Here is a 26,623-nt window from a genome sequence, read left to right on the forward strand (position 1 = left end):
CGTATTTATACTTAATAAACTTATGTAATTGCATTTAGCTTGACGCCTATGTCAGAGGTCAAGTTCATAGGCAGAGAATAGGCTATCGCGTATCATTAATACTATATGCCGTGGCGTGCTGGCCGCCAAAGGCCGAGATATGGTCTGATAAATGCGGTACGGCCGTTGTTTTGCCCACCTATCTATTTGGTAATGCCCGATTCCTTCCGGCCGACCTTGCCGATATCGCTCAGGTTACGGCTGCGCGGCGTACCGCACGGTTTTACCTCGCCAAATTACGTACTTGTAAACCCTGCCTTAAAGTATGTCTTTGTCTCTGATTCTAATCAATGCCTGACTATCCCTCTCCCTCGAAAGCATTCCTCACAAAATTTCATTAAAATCATTCTATTTCGCTAAACGGTTTTCATGTTAGACTCAAAACAAACCATGTTTACATATTTAATACTCAAGATAACATAGGCATGATTTTTTCAAGTTGATATAGGTAGGTATATGGTACTGTGAATTTTAACTCCATTTGTGAAACAACTGCAAGTTTAATATGCATCATGGCAAGGACATGAAAAACATGAATTTTCAAACATTAATTAATCATAGATAGAAGCAGTATACGACTATTGTAAAACAAAAACCCTATGTAACAATGATAATTATAATACTTAGATACATTATCAACAACAAAAGCATTTATTATTTAATCTAGTAAGAGATAAAAAGGATGTTAACCCTAAATAGGTTTCAATTTTTTATAGAAAATGAAACAGCAGATACTTAAATTTTAGTTCCATTAACGGAAAAAACAACTGTGTGTGTGTTCAAGAACATACAACTCAAATACCAAAAATTCCCTTCATGTTTTGTCGCTGGAACTACAGCAATGTTAACGAGTAGGACGCGGATCAATCCTGTTTAAACCGATACCAAAAGCTTGAAATTGTTTGCTCCATTTGTGCATGCCATCTTTAATTAAATGCCTTCGAATGGTGAAGTGGCCCCACGCATTATAGTGTCGGTCGCTGGACGAACCACACATTGTTTAGCCTTTTTACACTAATATTTGAGTTAAAAACTTATCTTTTTGTTTGTGTCATCTGTATCGTCCGCGTTATTGTGGAGACACGGGGGTATCGCGCGCCGCTATACAGTAGAGTAGCAACCGGCCGGCTGGCCACCCGCCCCACGACGCTGGCGGCTCCGTCGCTCGTCATCAGTGCACACTAACACGACACAGTGCAGTGCGGTGCAGTGAAGTGCATTATGGCCGAATTGTCTATAAAACAAGAACGCACGCGGCTCCCCTTACGGTTCGGTTCCTTTTATGAGCTATATAAGAAGTTTCTCAAGGAGCACGGATGCAAGTGGCACGATGTCTCGAAATTGCTCTCTGTGGTCGCGGAGATCCTTTTCGATGTAGACAGTGCTTGCAGCCGGCTAGCTGGCAAGGTCAGTTGTAAGCAAACATTTTCCACATTAATGTGACGTATTTTATTTCTGTGAACATGTAATAGTATTAGATATGAAGTTAAAAAAGTTTTATTCAAAAATATTATCTTTATTTCATTATTATTATCTTGAGTAAATATTTTAATACATATTTTAAATGTTACACCGCGTGACATTCGATATTTGTTGTAATTTAGGTACCGTTTTGACTGTCATTTGCTTCTTTGAACAGGTGCTATTTTACTAACCATGACAGTGTTTTATTTTGGGTAAATGAACCCAGCAAATAATCAGCTCATATACACTCGTATCCATGTTAATTCCATTACACAATCACATTCTACTTGAGAAATATCTTCTCCAAAGTTAGGCGCAGTAGGATATGCATTGTCAAGACCCTTTATAGTAGTGGCAACGACCGACGGCTGTGGCCAATCCCGTTAGGGTTGTTTTTACCTGCACCCCAATAACAAACGACCCCTAAACAGCTGTTCGCCAGTTAGTCAGTCATAACGTCATTCAGTAACGTACTACCGACGCGCAATGTTAACCAATAATAATTCCCATGTGGCATTGACCATGCGCAAGTGCTATGACAGCTTCATTAGTGGCGACCAAGTCGCATCAGTTTTGTTGTTACTTATTACCACATATCTCACCGTGCACAAAATCAAAGCCTTCAGTCTCTTAAGTGCATTGGAGAGAATCGTTAATTTTAACTATCCTGTGCTGCTAGATGAAAAAGGGTACCCACGGGTATGTTTAACATTTTAATGTAAAAATTTGTATGTTTGCTGTAAAATACATGCACCAGTTTTAAAACGCTTGCCGATATTGATCAGTAATTAGAAGCAATACGGTAGTTTGCAATAACGTCGACTAATAGTGTTGAAAAATGTTTACTCGACGAGTGAAAGTAGAAAATTGCAGACCAGTAGAAGGTACATGCTTTGGCATTGGCGAAGCGGGCTTGCTGAGTTACATAAAGAATGCAAGACATTTTTGTGTGTTCAATTGTTTACTCCGCTGCACGAAATTTCAGTAAACAATCGGACGACGGTAATGCTGCGTATTAAAACATCAATTATTATCGAATTTGAATGCTGTTCATCTATCCCCTTATTTAGATAGAACACAAAACAACGTCTTACGAAACATTCGTTATGAATCAAGATTCCGGTTTAAATAAGCGTAGTTTTAGATGTCGAACGGGGACCAAATATATTGTTATTACGATATGATAAGCGTGAGACAGCACGTAGCTCGTCCGTGTCACTTTATCATCTCATCTCGACTCCGGTAGCGCCCGCATCCGTCCTACAGTTCGTTCTCTTAGGTGATAACGCGTATTATAACATGCTGAAGTGATGATTATTGGAATAATAAGACTATGGCTATGGGGATACATTATACGATAATGCATCGTATTAGATGATAAGGTTGTGTGTTGCGTGCGCACGCGGTGAGTGTCGGCCGTGTCGGTCGCGGGCACCGTCGGCATTGTTCACAGCTCGCACGCGCTCCACTGACCTGGTTACCTACCGCTTATTGACAGAACTGTCTTGGCTCCGCTCCTCACTGTTCAGAGAAAGGTGTGCATCTCCACCTCGGCGATGTCACAAAGCTCGATTACCAACACGCCTGTGTGAAATTTAATGAGTGTGAATGTTTGTTTACACTGAAACATATTTAGCACGCGATGACGTCCATGATGAGACTATTGTCGGTGATATTATTATTCATAATCAAACCAAGACAATTGAATCAGAAGGGAAATGCAATTCCCGATTTCTAAACTTCGTTCAACAAATAACCATTAGTCATATATCACAAATAGAAAAAAAGGTCAATTGTTACCTTGCCAAAGTAGTGACGTGACGGGGAACTAAATAATTTGGCTTTCTTTTTAGAAATATATCACTGGTCATTGACCCTTTGTTTTAGTGAAATATAGATTAATAGTATAGGCCTTTGAAATGAGATGCACGTTTCAATAATACGAAAAAACGTAGTAAAGTGTAATGCGAAGAAATGTGTTCTCGGCGGGGCACCTCGGCGTGCGCGGGAGGGCGCTCCCACGGGTTGCCGATATTTTTAGTGCACGACGATTACTTGGCACCGGCGGCCGCACTCGGTTGCGCTAGTGATCTTTCTGAAATTCGTTCGCGCTTAGGTACGCTCTGGATCTCGAGATAGAACCAGTCTTATGTCCGGTGGCGAACAAGTAGCCGTGTAAACTAGAAAAGTCGTTGGTGCCTCAATGTTTCGTTAATTGATTTGATGGTGTAAATATGATGGTTTTGGACTATTATGTGATATATCCCGGTTAATGTGTTTGTCATAAATTAGAAGAAAAAACTGCCAGAGTAAACAATATGGCAAGTTTGAGCACAAGTGCTAGTGCAACGACTAGTCCCCGCCGTCAACGATATAACAGGTCTTCTACCACGAGCGTGACACAACTGTTATCAGATGGTTACTCCAGCTTTATCAACCGCTTGACTCGGAGAGGACCTTCTGAAAAGACCGAGATTATTTCTGACCCAAAGCTTACCGCGGCTCGTTCGCGATTCGATGATAAACTTATTTCAAGCAAAAATTCTGCGTTGGCGAATGCACGGCGATACGAGAACAATGGCCACATCTCACCGTATACATCTTTAACGTCCGGTGCGCCGGCGCGGAAGTTGAACGATGACCGTACGTACTCGAGTTACCTGGGAGCGTCCAAGTCGCGCATCGACACATCACCTTTGCATTCTACCTCCGGGATTAGCGCACTCGGACGCACTGACTCATTCCGCAGAGCTCACTTGAAAGATAATAAATCATCGCCGTTCACTAAACGGTACCCTCTGAAAGAGCCCAACAATAACATTGATAGCATTTTATTAGGTAGTACACGAAGTCGTTTGGAAGATAAGTACTCCTCAGTGTTAGATAGAATAGCAGTTCAGAAAAAAGAAAGGGCAAGGAAAGAAAAGGAAGACCGTGACAAAACATTAGAGCCTGAACCGACTTTATCACGGGGATTAATGAGAAGCTTAACGACTGCAGTTTTTGGTGAAAACTCGTTCAAAAGAAACAATTATTCTCATGAGAAAATAAGGGACAAAACCCCATACAGGAATACTGCAGACCGGCGATTGTCTTCTAGTCATAAACAAAAAGAAGAGTACAAAAATGGATTTGACATTCCATTGAAAGATCGCCCTTATTATGGCAAAGACAGAGATAGTGTGTATCGGAGACATCAGAGGAGGTCTTTAAGGGCGGAAAAAAGCGAAAACAATGACCGGAAAATGGGCAAATTATCATTGCGTCCTATAGATATAAACATACACCCAGCGGCTCGGGATCTAATCTCACCACCCCAACAAACTACCAATGGCACAAGTACAAAGTTAAAGACAACCAAAACACCGGTTGCTTCACCGGTGAGAGAAGTAGGTCGCCAGAAACAAATATATTTTCCATCGAGTGATGAAGACGACGACAAGACCCCAGTCGGAGACCGGGTACTCAGCGAACGGGAAACAAGGCGAAAAGAAATCCAAGGACTCATAATGAAGTACGCCCATTTAGATGAAATGTACGGACGAATTGGCGATAAGGAGATAAGCGACGCCACTGGCGCAGTGACCGCTCCCAAGAAGGTGGAACCTTTGGCTGTGGGCGATGTAGTGGTGCTGCCGCCCGAGCTGCGCGCGCGCCAGAGGCCGCAGCGGCCGCGCCACCTCATGCGGCACGCGGCCACGCCGCCTGTAAGCACACGCTAACCAACCGCCTGCGCACTGTGTGCCGCTAACATACACCTGGTCTGTGGTTTTCCACTATTTACATATTGTACCATCGTATGCATTGTTTCCGTTGTCATATTCTCATTCAAGCAAATGGTACCAACGAAATGCTACAACTAGTCAGTCAACAAATAATTGAAGCTATTTGCCTACCTACTAGTTCTTACGGCCAAATAATAATAACGTTGCAATATAAATGCATGTATTTTGCAGCGATTCTTACAAAATTTTTCTTAGTACCCACGTAGGTACCGAGAAAATTAAAAAAATAAATCAGAAGCGGGTATCTATTAAAATGCTTATCTTAGTGTAACTAACGATGCCTGACATGACAGTCGATATAACGTCCAATAAGTAAAATGCTAGTGCATGTCTTTAATTTATTTGTGCGTGGATTAAAAGCTAACATGTGTCTTTTGTGTTTTAAAATATTTTCAAATTCAAAACGTAAAAGATGTTCCGATATTTCTATTCTCCGTAAAGTTAGTAATGTGACCTAATAGCCTAGTATTTTAGAGAGGTTCGGGTGGACACTTATCCTAAATTACCTGTGTGAAAGTAGTGCAAGAGATCGGAATGTGAGCGGTGTGTCATCTCCCATCCCCGGTGCGTCCCGGTCCCGGTCCCAGGCCGCGCGGTGCACAGCGGCACCGCAGCGCCCACCCGTCCGCCCTCTAACAGCATGTACCTCGACACACCATACCAATTGTCGCTTGTCTGACGGGCAACCGTTCCATTGTCTGATTGTTGGGTACAACACTACTCGGGTCGTGCGGATCGCGTGGCGCTCTTCGCGGATGTGCTGGCGTGTGGCGTGATGTCTGCGCGGCGCGGGCGGCTCGTGCGGCGGCGGCGGCGCGGCGCTGGCGCTTGCAGAGCTCCCGGGCACGCTCCTCCGTCAAGGACGACAAGGACGGACATCTGGTCTACTGGCCCGGATATGTCATGGGAGCGAGATGTTCGTGTCCACACCCATAACTTAAACAACTCTATTGCATTACATGTACACACGCCTACACCACACACCATACACAGACACACACACACATACACAACACACTATTCAAACATTGCATAATAAACATTCAGTACACTTTCACAATAATTAAAACCCAAACACTAGTTACATTATAATATGACTCACAAAAACATAACACCACACGACAGAAGGCAGAAAATTCAACAAGAAACCGAGTTTGTTCACACAATATCCACCGCCAAGTCCTCGCAGTCAGTGATTCGTGTTTTGAAGATTTCAGACTTAAATTTCTGCTTTTGAAATGTATTTTATAATTTTGATAAAAAGTAACAACTTACAGAAGAATCCAATTTGGATGTGAAACGAAGTCATGTTGGAGCCTCGTATATTGGTCATCTATCACTATTTGTTGCGATTCTTGATACTAAAACAGTTGATAATCTCAAGAATTATTCATAATTCTCAGGATATTCTAACGTGTATCAGATAACGCATAGTGAATGGAATACCAATGCCGATTCCATCATGACTTTGTGCCGAGTACATTTGATTAATTATGTTGCCTTGGTTTCATTGCAGACAAAATCATCGACACGCTCGGTGAGGGCACCTTCGGCAAGGTGGTCGAGGTGAAGGACTTGGAATTGTGAGTATCTTTCTTTATTTAAACAACGTGTAGCTACTACTTTTTGTCACCAGTGCGATACCATCGCTCCTTCGTGGCTCGTGCTCAAATGTATGCAACTCTCCAGTTATTTGCATATCGCCGTATTATTCTAATGTATATACTTTATTGTGATGCCATATAAGTACATTCAAAATGTGTAGTAGTCACACTTGAATGATGAATTTATAAAATGTTATACAATGGAGTAGTACAGTTCCCTTCGAGTAAGGTGATGTGGTGTCGTTCACATCGGCGCCGGATGATGACACGCATTGTTTGGCAGGACACGCCTCACTAATTATTCATTTCTATTTCCATTTGTTTATAGTAACACCGACAAAGTTCAATACTTATTGCCAAAATTCCGTATTTTATGTACAGAAATAAAACATGATATCTAATTATACATTTCAGAGAGCACCGAATGGCTCTGAAGATAATCAAGAACGTTGAGAAGTACAGAGAGGCTGCAAAACTCGAGATAAATGTCTTAGAAAAGTTAGCTGAAGTCGACCCTGATTGTAAAAAGTGAGTGTTTGATTTTATTTGTGTTATTATTGTGTGTGACGTCACATGTTGATAGTGGAGAGCGGTGCGGGCCGCGACGCCGCGAATGTAGCAATATCTGACCTTGCACGGCTATATGCGACGCGACGCTGCTGGCGCCCGGCCAGCACCGCCCGATGTCAACTCTCACACCGAAATACCGTCTGCCGCACCACTCACATATTATTTCATTACTTATTATTCATCCTATCATCTGGATCAAACCATACCATTGAACACTTACACTAAAACATGAACAGCCACCTATGGAATGAAAGCTAAAACTATTGTTTGTTTCTATTTCAGCTTATGTGTTAAGATGTTGGACTGGTTCGAATACCACGGACACATGTGCATCGCATTTGAAATGCTCGGACAAAGTGTATTTGACTTCCTGGTGAGTGTCAAGTTATTATTATCGTTCCTACAATTGTGCATGTTAATGTTCACTCAATACTGTATGCGTCATCGACATGATAGCTAATAAAGTGTGCGGTAATGGTTCCCCGACATGCGGGGTTATTACATTCCCCGATGTCAATAATTATCCATCGAGGCTGAAATATTGTTCAATGTTTTTGACAATTTATGCTTGACATTGAAACAAGATGATTGTAAATCCTATTGCAGTTATACATTATTGTTATAGTCTTTTAACGTGACGGGCCAAGTACAAACGTATATTATTCATGAATGTTTTCGAATCAGAGACAGCAAAACTTTCCTAAACTATTTGAAGGGTAATAGAAATATTTTGTATGTTCTCATAAAATAAAATGTGTGGGTCCAGACCTAATGCATATATTTTCTAAACTTACTAATAATATCACAAAACTTATAAAATCCATAATGATCAGGAAAAGCAAAGCTAGTTCTATATTTATTCGGAATCACTCAGAATAAACTTCTGGTATTCCAGCGACATTTATTTTGTATATTTTCTCGACGCTCAGATTGACATTACCGTTTTATTTATGCATTTCCCGGCTTACGTCATAGTTTTTGGTCCTGCGCCAGTCTCTCATTCACGTATTCACGTCCTGTGATCAATGCACAATGTCATCGATCGTGTGCTTTTAAGCTCCGTCAATGGCTATCATGGCCCAAGATATTATAATTATATTTTTACTCGGGGCTTTAAAAAGTGTCCACTGTGTAAAGGTCATGGTTAATTTTAACTAATTAGAGTTCTAGATTTTCTTCTACTAACTTCTACTTGTTCTAGACTAACTTGTTATAGGTAGGTTTTGAATGAAGACATGTGAATACGAAAATAAAACTTTCCTGTTTGTATATTTCCAGAAAGACAACAACTACCAGCCGTACCCGCTGGAGCAGGTGCGGCACATCGCCTACCAGCTCATATACAGCGTGCTGTTCCTGCACGACAACAAGCTCACACACACAGATCTCAAGCCAGAGAACATCCTGTTTGTCGACAGCGACTACGAAGTCGTCAGCGTCTACAACGCCTCCAAAAAGGTACGTTTATTTCACAGTAGTCAGTTCATGTAAAACATTGCACACTAAACAGCATCCGGTTTGACTGGTATCCGACTCCGGGAACATTATTAGTCATTTAACAGTAGGATATTTAAGGTGAAGGATTAGGTCAAATAAGCAATTAATGAACTACACGAATGGAAACATAATAGTTCCTACAAATAGCATGTTACCTATCAACAAAAATGTGAAATATTTTTGGCAGTTGGCGAAGTTCCGTTGACGCAATTAGAATTCCAATAAACACATCAAAAGAATGGTACTGAAAGCAGTGACGCTCGAATACCATAATACAACAAATAAGCAAACAAACTGGAAATTCTCTTCGTTCCGTCTAATATGTGCAAAAATGTTAACGATCCATCGAGCAGTGTTCTTCCAAACGTATGTGTACATAATATGATCGTTAGTGCACGTGCGTGATGGCCAAGCAGTGAGTAATCGTCTCCTCGATATAGCGCACTCGCTATTTTCGGCTTTCCCGTAAGAATCAGTCGCTTCTCTAATGACTATTTACATAACACGATGAATTGGAAAAGCTATTTTCTACGTATTTCTGTCACCCAGTCTTCGGGATACTTTCATGTACCTCTATCAAATCTTATCTTGATCGATTCGTCTATTTTACGGTGCGATGTAACAAAGTCGCATTATAGTTAACGTACATCTCGGAGTCGACAACGCGGATGAATTTCAATATGTAATGGTAATTTGATTGTGTAAATGATCTAATTTCTTCACGTATTTGTTAACAGAAGCATGACCTGATGCGGGTGAAGCGCAGCGACGTGAGACTGATCGACTTCGGCAGCGCCACGTTCGACCACGAGCACCACAGCACCATCGTGTCCACCAGGCACTACAGAGCGCCAGAAGTTATATTAGGTACGTACTGACATATAAAACCGACAGTTGGTTCAAAAGATTTATGCAACAGCCCAGCGCTACGATAATGTGATAACTATTCCTCGCGGTTTTCTCCGCGTGTAAAGAGAACCTCGATAAAATGTAGCCTTTGTTATACAGGTACATTGTAGCATTATAATGCTATTGGATTTTTTAATTCGGTCCAGTAGTTTTGAGTGAATAGACAAAAAACGTAAAAATACAAATGTTTCCTCTATGTATTTTCAGAATTGGGTTGGACCCAGCCTTGTGATGTATGGTCCATCGGCTGCATCATGTTCGAGCTGTACCTCGGCATCACACTCTTCCAGACACATGACAACAGAGAACACCTCGCCATGATGGAGAGGATCCTAGGACCCATACCTTACAGGTTTGTTTCACAAGCATTCATTATACTGACACTATTCAAACGTGTGTGAATTACTTGCCGCCCTGGTTTGTATGACTTGAGCATTATGTATTTGGTCTAAAAATGTAGTAAAGAAAGTGAAATGTACGAAAAAATAAATATTGTGCTGCAAGTAGGCCGTAGAAAGAGAAAGTATACTAAGCGCAGACGAAATCTCGCCTAGACGATACTTGATGGTTAGAGCTAGCAGTAGCTCTTCCATTTGTTAAATAGATAAAACGTATGCTTTAATGTACGTATGTATATTCCTAAAAACACATGACTGTAAATCGTATTATTCGTGATGTTCTTGTGTACCATAGTAAACTGCTCCACTTTACTCAAACGATATAAGTACGATGTATATACCGATGAGCTGTTCAAATAAACATAGCCATTTGTTCCGTATACAAGTGTGCCACGCGAGGTAAACTTGTCTTGATTTCAAAAATAAAACTAGGTCAAATCTCATTTGAAATCCACATATTTATTTAAACTTTGTTCAAATATTATCATTGTATTGTTTCAGAATGGCACGCAAGACAAAAACAAAATACTTTTACCACGGCAAATTAGACTGGGACGAGAAATCGTCAGCTGGCAGATACGTCAGAGAAAACTGCAAACCACTAATGGTAAGTTCGTGTTGATTATATTTAATATACTCGCTTTTGTTTGCGGTTTCAACCTTTTCGTGTTCAACAGTTCGTTACTCTGTGTTGTCACCTGTACTTTTCTTCTTTAATTCTTTTGGTTGTAAAAAATTGAATTCTATTCTATTTGAGTTTCACGCCACATGAATATTTAAACGTAAAAGTTTGGATAGGTGTGAAGTAATGTGTATTTATACGCTTTCACACAAAAACTTCTGCTGCACATATTATTGAAATCAATATATTTTCATCCGGGTGCACGTTGACTCTTATTCTGAAGTATTTTATATTAAAAATATAGCTTGTTGATTGATTGTTGTGTGTTTGCGCAGAGGTACCTGCAGAGCAACAGCGAGGAGGCGCGGCAGCTGTTCGAGCTGATCGCGCGCATGCTGGAGTACGAGCCCTCGCAGCGCATCACGCTGCGCGACGCGCTCAGCCATCCCTTCTTCAACAAGCTGCCGCACCACCAGAGGCTCGGTCAGTACACCACTTAGCTACATTTCAAAATACATAAGAAAGGCAACTGTCAAAACAACCGTTTACTTTAAAAATCTACTAGTTTTCAGAGAAGGCTTAGACAAAATTACGTTTGAAGCAGCACAAGAGCACTATCCACTCTGTGGCTATGTATGAGGGCCATAATAGAATTTTGTAATAGACTACCGTTATCTAGACACACGGCAGTGTGTCCGCCAAGTTCGAGCAAAAAAAAGCGACACACCGGCCGTGGGTTATATTACACGAACCATTTCGGGCCAAATTCGACCCCCCTATAACTCAAAATCTATTTTATTTACGCATATCAAATTTCTAGTATCTGTTGAGACCCCCTCACTTATCTAAAATACAAAATTTCATTAATATACCTATTGTAGGTCTTGAGATATTGACGTCAGAAAATCGCTATTTTTACTATACACTCACTGACTGACTGACTGACTCACTCATCAAAAACCTAGACCACTTCCAATGGTCGTATTGACTTGAAATTTGGCACAGAGGTAGGTCTTTATGTCAAGGTAAAGGGAAAAATCTGAAAATGGCCAAGTGTGAGTCGGTTTCAAAATAATGAAGGTGTTTTATACCCCTAAGGAACTAAAACGAACTTTTATCTATATTTATATATCTTCGAATGGTCGTACCGATCTGAAATTCGTTACAAAGGTTTGTATTTAGTCAAAGTAAAGTAAAAATCTGAAAACGGCCAAGTGTGAGTCACTATCGAAAATAACGAATGTGTAACTTTGATCCACGAACATAATATAAATGATAACATGTCATGTCAGTCAGTTGGTAAATATAGTCAATTTAGTTAATCTAGTTCATTTCTTTGTAAGAAGCATAGTGCATATTCAAAAATCTGAAAGATAATATAAATGAGACATTTCCTTAACTAACTTAATCATAAGAAAAAATTAAACTAAACAACCTTACAAAAATAAATGAAATCCCACCCAAAACAAAAATGTGAAAAGCTGCCAAGTTCGATAATATGGGAATGCTTCGCCTATAAAAGAAGTGAAATCTGAATAAGTACCAAGTTCCATACACATACCTCAGTTAAAAATAGTTACTTTTTAATAATGTTACTTGGCAAGTTTTAATAGAAAATGATATACTTGATTCATTGCGTTTAGTAGGTTTATAACAAGGTGTGTGAAAGCTTGCCAAGTAACATCATTAAAAAGTAACTATTTCTAACTGAGGTATGTGTATGGAACTTGGTACTTATTCAGATTTCACTTCTTTTATAGGCGAAGCATTCCCATATTATCGAACTTGGCAGCTTTTCACATTTTTGTTTTGGGTGGGATAACTTTTTCAATATGACAGAGGCAGCACTAGTGTACACAGAAGCTGCCTGTACACTTTTCTAAATGTCTAAAATGAAATAAATTAAAATGCAAAATCGGACATGTTAAAAATGAAACCAAAGCGGCAGTACATACCTACAATAAAATATGCAAGTCTATTTTGTGACAAGTAATCTTTTGTTATAGGACACCAGTTTACAAGGCCATCATTCCTTAGGTCAGGCCTTTTTGTCGTTAGACGCTTATTCTAAAGCTTATTTTTCTATATGATAATGTTATATTTTTGGAACACATGTTGCGACATGAAGTTTTTATTTGAATTTTTATTGTGTTGTTAGTGTGCCGTTGATTTCTTGCGCTTTCTATATTCTTATTATTTTTCTCGTCTGTAACTTATTATGTGCTGTTGTTTTTACTTTATTTGGTATTGGTGTTAGATGAATTTGGTGCTGTTAACTGCAATTAGATGTGACAAGCTACAATTAAATATTAGAATTTATTAAACATATTTCTATACTAAAAATTAGTCTCGTCTCAATGATGAAGCTTGCACGAAATCTGATTAGCTTAGCTCGATTGTCTGACACCAAAAAAAAAATGTAACCTTTTAGCTTTTTATAACTAGAACTTAATCATCTGAGTCGTAACAAACTCTTGAGAGATATTCTCAAGGGTTTGTTTGTTCTTATCAGAGATCAATTTTGAATTTATTATTATTTTCTAGACATAAGTATGTGTTATGTATGATATTACTTCAGACGTCATAAATAATAATGTTTTCATAACATTCTGACAGTTGACTGACGCTTAACACAGTTCAAAAGAGCAGACTAGTCATGGATTTTAATAACCGACCTATCAGTTGCTTTGCGATTAGAGATTGGATTTTGACATAACCTTCATATAAATTGTCACAACCTCTAATCAATGTCTAAACAGATAGATCGTTTATTGTAATCCACGTTCAGTTTAGTAAGATTGTATATTTATGTTTTATATCTACGAGTTTTCTGTTTATTTTTACTGTAAAAATATTTAAAGTTCCCGTAAGAACTGATGATAAGCCGTTATAAATTGGAAGTAAATAAGTTTGTGCATATTACAGGCAATGACCGCTTACGGTGCAACGGTGAAAGCTCGACGTCTCGCGAGCGGTCGCACTCGCTCAGCAGGTGAGCGGCCGGACGCGCCGCCTGAGCGGACCCGGACGCGGCCCGGCGAACCGGACACGCCCGCCCGGGGCCGGACACGGCCGGCCCGGCCCGGCCCGGCGCGGACGGCCCGCCGGTGCTGCCCGCACCCACGCGATAGTCAAATGGCGCGGCTGCGTCGCCCGCCGACTGTGTAAACTTGTACAGTTGTAATGAAGTGATAAGTGATAATTATTTGTCGAACATTGTAATCTAGGTAATATTTTGTTGTGAATCGGTACTTCTCAATTTGTATTTATAAAGTAACTATTATTCGAAATAAAGACTGTCAGTCTGGACTTCACTCTTTTCATTTCTAGACTCTTACCTATTCACTGAAAGTGCAATTTATCGAGGCGTGTGATGATGTGGAAACTGAAAATGGTTCAGTTATCGCTATGATGCATACATCGCCAGGTAACGTAAAATTCAAATATAATTTTATTTTGAGGCGTGATCTTGTCGTTCGTGGTTAAAGTATACCTCATAGCATTTTTCGATGTCCTTGTTTAACTCCGAAAGTTCTTACATTTCAAATTGTTATATTATGTACCTACTACAAAGTTTATCGGCTTATCATACGTTTGTTTGTGGCAGGCTCTGAAACTACAGAACCGATTTTGGAAAACTCTCGCACTCTTGGCGAATAACATGGGCTATATCTTAACCCTATGTAGTACTACTGCCTGTAAGACCTTGGGAAAGCGGCTAGTCCCTTATATCGATGGTATATCGGTGGTGCACCTTAAACTGACCGAATACCATCCAAAGATTTAAGATGCCACTCATGCAAATTGATTTCAATCAATATGCTGCTGGATGGTTTATATAAACAGTGTTTAAATAAGTGCTTCCTCGTATATGGCGCTTATATCAGTGTTGTGCCGCACAGTAGGTACGAAGGTCGCCAGGTAGAATTTAAAAATAAAATTTATATTAAATTGTTATAATCAATTTATTTTCAAAAATTTACATATAAATACCGTACATTCATGGTTTAAGTTGTAACTTATACTATAATTTTAAAAGGAACGTCATGCAATTTATTCTAATTCTAATGTACACAAGTAGTATTACATTGTTACCACAAACTGCCCTCAATATACATTGCAACATGAAAAAAAAATACAAAACCTGCTTGATAAATGATATGAGAGCTTAATTACCAAGCATTAATTTTATTAATAAATAACACTTAAGTACAAAATATAACTAATTTCAAGGTTGCTTTTGGAATGGTGAATAAATAACAGTTGAGGTCGGCGCACACACGACGCTTTCAAGTCGTGATGTTCTTCGAGATTACTGCGATGTGATGTATCATCGTAAGCTCCGCGTGTGTTCCGACCCAGAGATAATGACATAAATAACATCAGGCGGCACAATAAATGCCTCTTTTATTTTGTAAAATATAATTTCAGTCACTTAAACCGCCATATACGTTACGATCACTTAACAAATCCTTTAGAACGCTCGTTGGTCATCAGTACGATCGACTTAAATAAATATTCAAAGCAAGATTATTTGTTAATACACTGCAAGCGCTTGAAAACATCACAATATCAGTTTCAATTTTTTAAATATTTCTTAAATCCCAAGTTAATAGTCTCAAAGATTATGACATGTTACAATAATTACAATCCGGAATGTATGACTGTTAGTAGACGTAAGATCCATAGCAGACTTGAATGTTTTCTAATCGCCAAATAGCGATTTTACAGCTTATCTACCTTGGTCTTACCCTGGATAATTTGTATCTAGAGATATCAACATCATTTCACACTTGTCTTTAAACATTAGCCATTAGAAGAATACGAAAAACAAGAAAACCACCAACAAAAATATTTATTTAAAAACTGGTTAAATTTTTGCTGGCAACCCCAACTTTCGTAATTCCGTTGACGTTTTAAAGAAGGGAAAAAAACAGATGGAAAAAAAGTTTTTTCGATAGAATTAGAATTTTTCTGTTTTTATCCAACTTCAAAAAAGAAGGTTCTCAGTTTGACCTGTCTGCTTGTATGGTGAGCCAATTGAAGTTGTTTTTTAAGTAATTATGAAGTTGTGGTGTGTTCAAGCGCTGGGCAATGTAAGCTACGCGTGGGGCACTAGATCATGTCGACGCGCACTTCGGTGTGTGGCCACTCGTAGACCGGCGGGATGGCGGCCGAGTACCGCACGTCATACATTTGCGCGCGAATGAACTCCTCCGTGTTCAGGGGCTGCGGCTGCACTGAGGCTTTACCTGCGAAAAGAGTTCATGTGTTAGTCTTGTATTTCTACGAAAAAAAATGTACTTATAAGGACATGACTAAGACCCCTTTAGTTGTTTAGGAAACTGCCACAAAATAATTACGATCTTTTACCAGTTCTCTTCTTCAAATCACTTGGAGAAAAATAGTTTAGCTTGGAAAATCTTTTCTTTCTGAACAGTCAAATTCTTTTTCTATTCTAGTTAAGAGAGCACGATATTAAGTTGGAAGATATTCCTGAGTAACCAGTAATCACTTCACTTGCTATAATTCCAGGGATTCTAGCTGAATGTTTTGGCTATATTTATTTATCAGCTCACAATGACGGAGTATTCAAGGAATGCAAATTAGATAGAACTTCTAGATCAATCCATACCAACAACGCTATTAACAAATACTTTATAAACACGACATAAATACAAATAACTGTGTTATCTATTTGCAATGGAAACAGGTTCTGAAAATAATACGCGCTGCTATGACGCAAGTAGCGTTTATTGCCACCCACGCGAATTTTTCACCCGATCTAATTGAGACACAAAGGTGTTTACCATACACACTGTTTATTGTTGACGCCTGCATTTGCTAACTAGGATAAATAAACATATTTATTTATGCCTATGCACACTTCCTGGTGTACGTCTGATCGAACGATAGGTTAGGATATTTAATGCACATGTGAAATTCCTTTGTTGCTCATTCACGTGAACCAATTTAGACAATTTCTTGGAAATGTACGAAATCAGCTATTTTTGGGAGACGTACTACTTAAATTATATTATTCATATACACAGTAGTGGTAAGACTTACCGCATGTGTAGGCGTGCTCGAAGACTTTCTTGGCGATCTTGACGGAGCAGTTCTGAATGTCCTTGAGCGGCGGGTACAGGCTGCCCTGATCCAAGTCCTCCTGGGACACGATCTCCGCCAACGCCTAAAGAAACATTTGTTATTTACTTTTTGTTGAAAGCTTTCGAAGTATGAAACGAAAAAGGCAGTCGCTCTACAGAAAGAATTACGTTAATATTTTAACTTGATCCAAAGTTGGATGTGCACAATAAAATAATAAGGGGATACTAATGTGTCTATTGTCTAACAGCATGCGTCCAACAGCAAAATTGGATGGAATATCTGTTTCTGATGAACCTGACGTTTGAGAACTTGTTAGGTACTGATTTAATTGAAAATTTACTTTGAAGATGAACGATGATGAATGATTAACGCTCAATCCTTCTCCGTGTGAGAATCCCGTCTACGCGCAGCAGTGGGACGATTAAAAGGCTGTAACTAACTAACTTAGAAGATGAAGAAAATGTTCACTAAGAATCCTACCTCAGCAGCAAGCAACAAGAAGTCCTCAGAGATGTCGATGATGCCTGCGCAGAGCACGCCGAGCGCGAGTCCGGGGAAGATGTATGAGTTGTTGCCCTGCCCCGGCCGCAGCACGCGCCCGTCCTTCGTGCGGTAGTCGGGGAACGGCGAGCCCGACGCGAAGATTGCTCGCTCCTGGATTGGACAAAGAGGTTTTTAAGGCACATACAGAAAAGAACGTTTTCAACTCGTCAATTTTACTTAATTATCGACTTTTGGGAAACTCACAATTTTTTTTGGAAAAAGATAAATAGAAATTGGTTCTGATTCTGTATGTGTGTGAAATTGTTATGGCGACCCGGAGTAGAAACTCATTACTACAAGACGCAATATTCTTTAAAGTGTATTTAGAAATCAATATCTGTAGTCATTTCAGTATCAACGATGAATGTTAAAAATAAATTACAGAACACTGGACAAAAAATGTAAATATACCACATTTAAGCGTAAAGGGGCTAGGATGAAAAACATTTCGATTATGATGATGAAAATTTTGAAATAGCTAATAAATGTAGGTTTTATGATGAAAATTTTGAGACAGCTAGTAATTGTAATAAACTAGGCGTGGGCACAAACCTCAGTGTTAGTGTAGGCATCGATAGCAGTACACTCGGCCTTGCTGGTGGGGTTGGACAGCGCGAAGATGACGGGGCGGTCGTTGAGGGCTCCCATCTTGCGCAGGATCGACGTCGTGAAGGCACCACCGATCGCCGCAGCACCTACAAACAACACAGCCATAAGATTCAAATTGTTGTTAGCAGGACTGACTAATTTTATTAGATTTACACCGTCATTAGCAGCTTGTCTAGGCTTAAGGAAAATTTTGAGTTGGTGAAAATAATATAAAGAACATAACTTCTTATTAATCTTCATGCTATGAACTCCCAATACTTTTCAACTTTAATATTCAAAAGCTTTTATGTAGATTATCAGTAGTTTTTGTAGGTAAACTTCCCGCTCTATACCATCCTATATCGGTAATTACCTGTCACTTTAAATCACATCCCATCTTTATCTTTATTAGCTAATAAACTTTATCTACTAACCAATAAGCACGGAAGGTTTAGCGACATCGATGACTTCCTCCAGCGTGCGGATAGGCGCGTGGTCCTTAGCGAACTTCTCCTTGTGCTCGTTGAGTCCGCCCTCGGGCCTGTTCTTGACGATCAGACCCTTGGAGTCCACCATCCAGATGCGGGACCGAGCCTTCTCTTCTGACGTGCCTTCTGCCATCATCGCCATCACGCATAGCCCGGCGATACCTAGAGATGCCTGAAATAGAGTAATTAAATAGTCATGTACATTAGTCATTCAAATATTTTGGGAAATAAGAGTAGGCTTCAATTAATACTCAACACAATTAAAATTAAATTGTAATAGCGGTTATTTATTTTACTGTCATCGATCAAAATTACGACATGGTCTAAATACCACCATACCATACTGACCATTTTTGGTAAACTTTTAGCTCATAATTTGAGTCAGAAATTCACGTGTCATACAAAATTCTAACAGCAGTCAATGGCGCTATTTTCACGGCAGTTTATTTTCGGAATATTTTTATTAATAGACAGTTCAATGTGGTTACCTCTCCAGCTCCCTGGAAAACGATGGTGTTCTCGGACAACTTCTTGCCGGTGATACGCAAGCTAGCGAGCAGACCAGCTACCGCTACTGCGGCTGTGCCCTGGATGTCGTCGTTGAATGTGCAGTACCTGAACAAATAAACAACTGTTAGTATTGAAGACCACACCAAAACCCAAACAAATACAAATCAGATAAATCAATATTGTAGTTGTAAGAATGTATCAAATTCTTAAATCATCCATATACATTTTTGCACTTCTAAACATCTGCTTAAAATCCTGTTAAACAATATGATGTTTCAAATTATTTGAATGACTTCTCTCCGATTTACAGTCACCGAACTACATCGGCCACCACCTTCTTTGGCTAATCACCAATAAAATTATTCTATCTCTACCTGACGAAAGCCCCATACAACGTCAAGCAAAATCAATTTTATTTATTAACAGTTTATGCACACAGTTACACACACAGAATACAAACAAGAAGAAAAATAGAACAGATAGACAAAGGCACAGCTTTTTACTTACTTTCCGCGGTACTTCTCGAGCAGTCTAAAGGCGTTAGCATTGCCGAAGTCCTCGAACTGTATGAGGCAGTTCTGTCCGTAGCGCCGCACGACGGCCTGCATAAACTCGTCGATGAAGGCGTCGTACTCGGGGCCGCGGACGCGCTTCTGTCGGAGACCGATGTAGAGGGGATCTTCTAGCATCGTCTGGTTGTTTGTGCCGACGTCTGCGGGCAGAAATTTGAATTACAGATAGTGTGTATGGTGAGCCGACCCCAACATGATTGAGAAAAGGCTCGGAGGATGATGTGTATGGTGAGGTGGAATTTTAGGATTGGTTTTGATGTCGTATCTATAATTTTAAAGAGGTAATATATATTTCTCATGATAGATAAAAAATCCATAATGACTTCGAAAAACCACCAAGTTGATGCCATCGATGTCCAATTACGTACCTGGTAACATACATGGTATATTTACCATGTTATGAATTTAATTATGCTCAAAAAGCTCGTCTCGTATTAAAATACTGTGTCAAACCATTTCCAAAGCTAATTCCTCATGAACGTAAAAATTGCTTATGTGCATCATCATCAATTTAAGAGTTGACTTACCCAAAGTGATAGGCAAGCACTGATGCGGCTTGATGCCTGCGAGCGCGGTGTAGAGCGACAGCTTGCCGACGGGGATGCCCATGCCGCAGGCGCCCAGGTCTCCAAGACCTAAGATACGCTCACCGTCCGTCACTACGATGGCGCGAACGTCGGTTTCCGGCCTGAAGAAACAAGAATATAAAAACATGAAACAATGTGAGTAATCCAATATATTCACCATAACTTCTTAGTTACGCAGTTACGTACTAGTCAAGAAATGAGGTACCAAGTATGTAGTATCGCTTCGAGATTCCACGAAAATGGATCCTACATCAAGTTTAATGTAAACGGTCTTCTAAGGTTATATTCAAAACAAACTAGGATCGATTAACACCCAAGCATCTCTAACACCAAAACATTCAAAGGTTTCCTCAACTCACCAGTTCTTAAGAATGTCGTAAACGTGTCCCTTATCGTGGATGGTGATGAAGAGTCCTCTAGGGCGACGGTAGACGAGCCCGTACTTCTGACAGGCGAGCCCCACGGTAGGCGTGTATACGATGGGCATCATATCTGCCACGTTCTCGCCTACGAAGCGGTAGAACAAATGCTCGTTGCGGTCCTGAAAAAGAGAATTTTCATCGTCATCGTTACATCTTTATATATTTTGATTATAATCAATACGATAATATTTGTCATCTTTGATGAAAGAAATAAGTTACAAGAGTAGTCATTTTAGACTCTTGTTCTTGAGTAATACTCAATAATTACTCCAGTACTTTGTAAGCTCCAGGAAACCTGACAAATCTGACTCTGGTCATACCCACTGAAACATTTGGCGTTGAAGTACCGTAATGAACTAGTTCGGGTCAAACTTTATAATTACTTTAGTTGTTATAAGTTAGAGAGGATATCGCTCGTCTCGACGCTTCTGGTATCCACTCGGTTATTTAATCCTCCATTGGTGAATACTTTGAGCATACTCCGCGTATAGCTACATAGTTTAAATTCAAAACTATTTTGAAAGATTCTCGTATCTTCTCTTAGAAGAATTTCGTAGGTAATAAATAACGGATTTTGATGCAGACTGCATGTGTCTATTGATTTAATCGTATGAATTTGACAGCATACGGCTCTATGTTTGCATGGTCTAACCTTGCTTATGACGGGATCTATGCTTCATGAATCCCTTCACTTTGATTTGGGTAAGGTTAACAATTAACATGAAGTGCTTATGGGTACTCTTAGTACATTTGAAAACGCAGATATTCTAATTGTGGCTCACCGCGTTTATATTATAATATTGCGGAATTTATAAATAGGAATGAATTCAGATATAATAATATAAGTGCGAAATAAACCAACAAAATGTTGGTCCTTTCGTCTGCCTTATAAATATTCACTATTCAGCTCCGTTGAACCAAAAGATTCTTCCCAATTTATTCTGGACGCAAACCGACTTAATAAATATGAAATGGAGTTTTATTCATATTTAACGAGGTATTAACTCTGAAATATTTTATTAAGTCCCTCCGTGCGTATCTTCCGTACTTGACTGTGAATTGAACGGAGTAAAAGTGTATTTTCTTTAAAAGCCATTTTTAACCGACTTCAATAAAAAGGAGGAGGTTCTCAATTCATCGGGATCTTTGTTATTTTATTTTTTATTACATGAATTCCTATAAAGCTCTGGCTCTTGGAAACAAAGCCAGTCTTCCGAAGTCTACTTAATTAATCATATAAATGTTAGACACTTACAAGTAGTCCCATGAGGTACATGTATTTGTTGAGCGGATCCTCGTAGCGGTCGATGGAGAGCTTGCACATCTGCACCTGTTCGTCCTGGCTCTTCACCCTGGCTGGCAGCAGCCCGTGGATGCCCAGGGTCTGCCGCTCCTCGATGGTGAAGGCCATGCCCTGAGAAAGAAGAAGGATTTCATGAGATATTTGTAAAAAGAAAGTGGTCAGTGTGGTCACTCAGGGTAAGTCGCATAGGGTAGCATAATACATACATATTTGCATATTGACTTCTCATATGCATTCGTACGCATGTTGACTGAACGATTTTAATAACATATTATTTGTCCCACTATGTGTAGGTATAACATAATATGATGAAGCTAGGACGAAAGAAAAAACCTAAGTAGCAGGTAAATTTCTATTATTTGACCAAACATTATGTCCAAATCGGCATTGCTAGGGCTACATAAAACGAGAACCATATAAAGGTAAAGTTAGGTACGCATAACAGTCGTAAATTAATTTCCGCCATAAACGTACCGTCGGAAATCTGGCACGCTTCCATTTAGACAGGTCGGTATGACCGGAGCGGAATTTCGCTTATTCTGGTCATTTCCAGCAACCATTGTAATAAGTAATATACCACAGTTTGAAGTAGATTACAATAGGAATAAACATTATTATCGTGGACACTCATAACAATACAGTTTGTAGAGAAAAATCGATGCACAGATAACGCACGCTGCATAAATGTGGATTGTTGTATGCAATGCTTTCTATTTGCGGCGCCAATCACTATCTGTTGACTTTATGCTGTACCTAGCTATATCAATTCTAAACATGGTAGACCCATATAGGAACACTATAAAAAACTTTATCGTCTTTCGAAGGATTTTAATTTTACAGGTGATGTAACATCTTGTTTCACAGTTTTTTCTAACGGTTATTATTATATTTGTGTAGGACAAATAAAACAATAGACATTTAGATACAATTCTGCATTACTAAAAAGAAAGAAACTTAACTTTGATCACGAAATTATTAATCATTATGAAGTTAGAAACTGCTTCAACAAAGTTATTGTCTGAAGTCTCAGATATGTTGTCTCAATAGTCTCAAGTAGGTACCTAGATTCCAAGTAAAAACATCTTCCATCTCTCTAGAGAGGAATAAAGAGTAGGTACATATCTACTTGGTAATATTAGCTGGCGACCCGTTACGGCCCTTAATAATAGATTAAAATATAAATAGATCAACTTGCAAATTCAAGCATTCCATCATACTTTAGTAGTTGATTGACTACTTCCTTCTCAACTATCGGGCCAACGCTCCATTGCGGTATAAACTGACCGCAATGGGCATTGCACTACGCCCACACACAGAACATGAAACAACACTCCAAAGATAATTATAGATAAAGACCAGTTTGTAAATAAATGCTAAAATGAATCAACAAATGCGTGGAATAAACCAAATTCCGCGAGCAGTGGCGGGCCGGAAGAGATCAGCGATCGGCTGACACTGTCAAGTCGTGATGTAATGAAGGTGACCGCTTCTCAACGACCTTCGATTATACACCGTGTCACTCCACCACCTTATGTTTATTGCCGTAAGGTCTGTTTTAGCTTGTCTTGGAATTATCGGGTTATATTTACGTGCGTAAAGATGTTTTGATTCCGGCAGTGGGAAGGTGTCCGCTAATTAAATCATTAGGGGTAGGTATGATCTTACGGTGATTTAGTTACTATATTATGCGATATGCAAACTTATCTGGATTACAATTTAGGCACAGTTCTAAGGTTTCATTGGCAACAGAAGCCAAACATTTGCCTGCCCTATAAACATGTAGAATACTCCTTGTTCTCAACTAATTTTCTCGAGTATCCGTCTTCACGGGAAAAGTTTGAGAAAGCAAAATGGAATTCTTGAACAAAAGCAAAGCAGAAACAATATTGCGTAACTATAGGTACCGTACATCTACTAGTTTAGTATTCCTGCAATTTCTCAGGCATTCATTTAAACTTTACTCCGGGGAGAATGAGCAAGATACGAAGCTACGATAGAAATAGGTCAGGCAGTTCCTTGCAGTGGACAGATTCGTAAATATTTATTTTCGCGCAAAGTTTACTTTTCACCAAGCTAGTCTCATATTATTTTATGGTGGTCTTACTCATGTTATTTTATCCTTAGTCCTTTGAGAACAGATGCTTAAATATAGGTATGTTCCCAAAAGTCTTAATCATCCTTACCGAGAGAGAATGCTCACCTCTCGGCTCTTATCACATTGTCACTAAACTAACATTAACGAGTGTAACTGAAAACCGTGCTCAATCAGTTAGTGATACGTGCGTGCAAAAGTACACAAACACATAGTACCTACCTATATGTTTTATGTACGAATTAATACACCTACTCGTATTTACAATAGTACATTGCTAACTATTGTTTTCGTGAGTTATCTTGGATAAATTAAAATAGTACTTAATTTATTCCAGTAAGAATGCTATTATTATACACAACATTATGTAAATGTTGTATTTTCAGTGTTTACAATTCTTGAGCAACTAGAACAGCTGTCTGCAAGCAAAAGTCAGATAACATGGACACACGATGCTAGCAAGAATAAAATTGAAAAAGAAACCACTAAAATAGTATCTTAATTAAATTAAATAGCATTTACAAAATGGCAAAAGTCTACAATCATCACTATCTCTAAAACCAACTTAAATAAATGTGACGTCTGAAGCTGGTTGGTGTAACTGGATGATTTAATTATTTCTCTGAAGAATTTATTACGACTGTACGAGGAACAATTTGGAACAATTCCGTTCCATTTTAGAGGATTGCCTTTATACTGTCGGCGAAAACAAATTGATACTTTCAAGATATTATTAGTATTAACTAAAATTCTGTCTGCAGCAGTTTACATTTTAGTAGGTATAGGTAATACTAAACCTATAATTCTTAAAGGTGGGTGCCGTTTTAATTATTTTATACATTTAAAAATTTTAAACCAGTATTTATCATAAACAAGGAATTAATAATCCACAACCTCTCTCCAAGCGCGCACTAGAGGAATGCAATTTAGGAGTCCTTTGCACTGGAACTACTTACGTAGTTCTATTCAATAATGGTTTCCTACTATGTATCTGCATTGAAGTACCTACTGCACTATAGAAGGGACAGTACATGTAGGTGGACTTATGGTGACAGCTTTGTGGCCTGCGGTTAGTTTCAATATTGGCCACCGACTGATCTGTGTATCTTGGGACCAATTACATACATCACTAGGTGAAGTTTGCGGAATAAAGTTTTTGTTTTCATAAAAATGCAATTAGTAAAATTATAACCGTGTTTTCTAAGGTCGAATCAAACTCGGCGTTGTGTTATAAATTGACGCACGACGAAATAACTTTCGCATATGTAATAACAACACAAATCAAAATTAGTGGTCCAACGAACCCGTGAGTCTATAGCTGCAACACATTCGGGCACCGCGTACATATCCCTCCGCGGAGTCAGGTGCCACCAATCCCTTTCCATTTTCCACTCCAGTCCATTTACACAGTCACTGACGAATCACCATCACTTGCAATTTACACTCAAGGCCACATTCAACGTCACACGAGCAAAACTACTTTTTATATCGCAATGGAAAAGTAATGTGCCATTTTACGACTGTTTTAAAAGATGTAAATTAAACTTATAGATAACAAAACAAAGGATCTATTGTATTCTTCAATGGTTATAGTTATATAGACCCTGGCATGCATAAAGTTGTTTAAGAGCGGCAGCTGCTACAAGCTATAAAGCCTGGAACGTTTTACACTTTATCTAAATGGAAAACGCTTTTCAATTTTCAGCGTCGCTGGCGGCGACTGCATTCGAAGTGGAAGGAGTGGTGTAGCTGGAACGGCCATTATTATATATTTATCAGGAGTGCGCCACCCCGTACGATCAATACGATAATAACAGCTGCCATGACTTCTATTCTTTACCAAGTATGGACGGGGAATGGAGGTCGAAAGGGTCTTTTGTATTGCATATGTTTGACCCTCGTCATATTTTCATAGATCCCGTGTAATGTATTCTTCGAGTATTGGGATTAACACATTTTTGTGTTTGTTTGAATGGGATTACATGTCAAGATCATCTTCCCTAAAGCTTTTCCTTAAAACAAAGGAGAAAAAAGACAATGCTGTGCAACTCCGTAGACGTATTAGTGCGGCATCGTAAGACTAAAATAAACTTAATTAAATCAAGGTTTCTACTGCACACCTACACATTCTATTACCGAAACATAAAGACAACAGTTCGACACGAAATCAATTAACAACAACGTAACAAGCATACAAATGTTCCGAATAACATTACTGTCTTTAGACTTCAAACATTGGACCGCGCTAACTCCCTCGCGGGCTTGTTGCAAGGTTCCCTGGGCATTATCAGAAGCACGATCATTAACGTCGTCGAGTGACTCGATACGATCACAAATTGTCCCAATTACCCGAGTAATCGCCAAATAGCCTTCAACTTGATGTAAAGTGCCGACGGCGACAAATCTCGGAACGCTACACACCGTATTCGGCCGGATCGATTTGGTTTTTATGACGATTGACGTGGTTCCGATTCGTTAGAGAGGTTTCGTAAACTTCATTCTAGCATTGACACTAATTA

At 39.2% G+C, this 26,623-nt stretch overlaps 2 protein-coding genes across 13 annotated transcripts in view; one reads left to right on the top strand and one right to left on the bottom strand.

Moving 5' to 3' along the window:
- Positions 1-14,197, top strand: part of Doa (Darkener of apricot) — a 53,452-nt gene extending 39,255 nt beyond the window's left edge. For 6 of the 8 annotated variants that reach the window (XM_021335964.3, XM_021335965.3, XM_021335962.3 and 3 more), the window contains 10 exons: positions 6,123-6,204; positions 6,805-6,871; positions 7,307-7,420; positions 7,745-7,835; positions 8,741-8,920; positions 9,697-9,826; positions 10,076-10,220; positions 10,768-10,873; positions 11,224-11,371; positions 13,814-14,197. In XM_021335964.3, the coding sequence (XP_021191639.2) occupies positions 6,123-6,204; positions 6,805-6,871; positions 7,307-7,420; positions 7,745-7,835; positions 8,741-8,920; positions 9,697-9,826; positions 10,076-10,220; positions 10,768-10,873; positions 11,224-11,371; positions 13,814-13,884 (1,134 nt within the window). In that variant the 3' untranslated portion in view covers positions 13,885-14,197. Of the gene's footprint in view, positions 1-1,493; positions 5,211-6,122; positions 6,205-6,804; positions 6,872-7,306; positions 7,421-7,744; positions 7,836-8,740; positions 8,921-9,696; positions 9,827-10,075; positions 10,221-10,767; positions 10,874-11,223; positions 11,372-12,894; positions 12,926-13,813 lie in introns of those variants that run through there. The other 2 variants (XM_021335960.3, XM_021335961.3) reach the window with 2 other exon arrangements.
- A 642-nt stretch (positions 14,198-14,839) lies between these two features.
- The window catches only part of LOC110377160 (NADP-dependent malic enzyme), a 34,955-nt gene continuing 23,171 nt past the window's right edge, over positions 14,840-26,623 (bottom strand). For 4 of the 5 annotated variants that reach the window (XM_064037714.1, XM_064037715.1, XM_064037713.1 and 1 more), the window contains 10 exons: positions 21,965-22,123; positions 20,647-20,828; positions 20,228-20,388; positions 19,636-19,840; positions 19,107-19,233; positions 18,565-18,790; positions 18,095-18,237; positions 17,480-17,653; positions 16,958-17,081; positions 14,840-16,140 (listed from right to left, as the gene is read on the bottom strand). In XM_064037714.1, the coding sequence (XP_063893784.1) occupies positions 16,004-16,140; positions 16,958-17,081; positions 17,480-17,653; positions 18,095-18,237; positions 18,565-18,790; positions 19,107-19,233; positions 19,636-19,840; positions 20,228-20,388; positions 20,647-20,828; positions 21,965-22,123 (1,638 nt within the window). In that variant the 3' untranslated portion in view covers positions 14,840-16,003. Of the gene's footprint in view, positions 16,141-16,957; positions 17,082-17,479; positions 17,654-18,094; positions 18,238-18,564; positions 18,791-19,106; positions 19,234-19,635; positions 19,841-20,227; positions 20,389-20,646; positions 20,829-21,964; positions 22,124-25,408; positions 25,505-26,623 lie in introns of those variants that run through there. The other variant, XM_064037716.1, reaches the window with a different exon arrangement.

The sequence above is a fragment of the Helicoverpa armigera genome, chromosome 14 (genome assembly GCF_030705265.1).
Source record: "Helicoverpa armigera isolate CAAS_96S chromosome 14, ASM3070526v1, whole genome shotgun sequence".
Lineage (NCBI taxonomy): Eukaryota > Metazoa > Arthropoda > Insecta > Lepidoptera > Noctuidae > Helicoverpa > Helicoverpa armigera.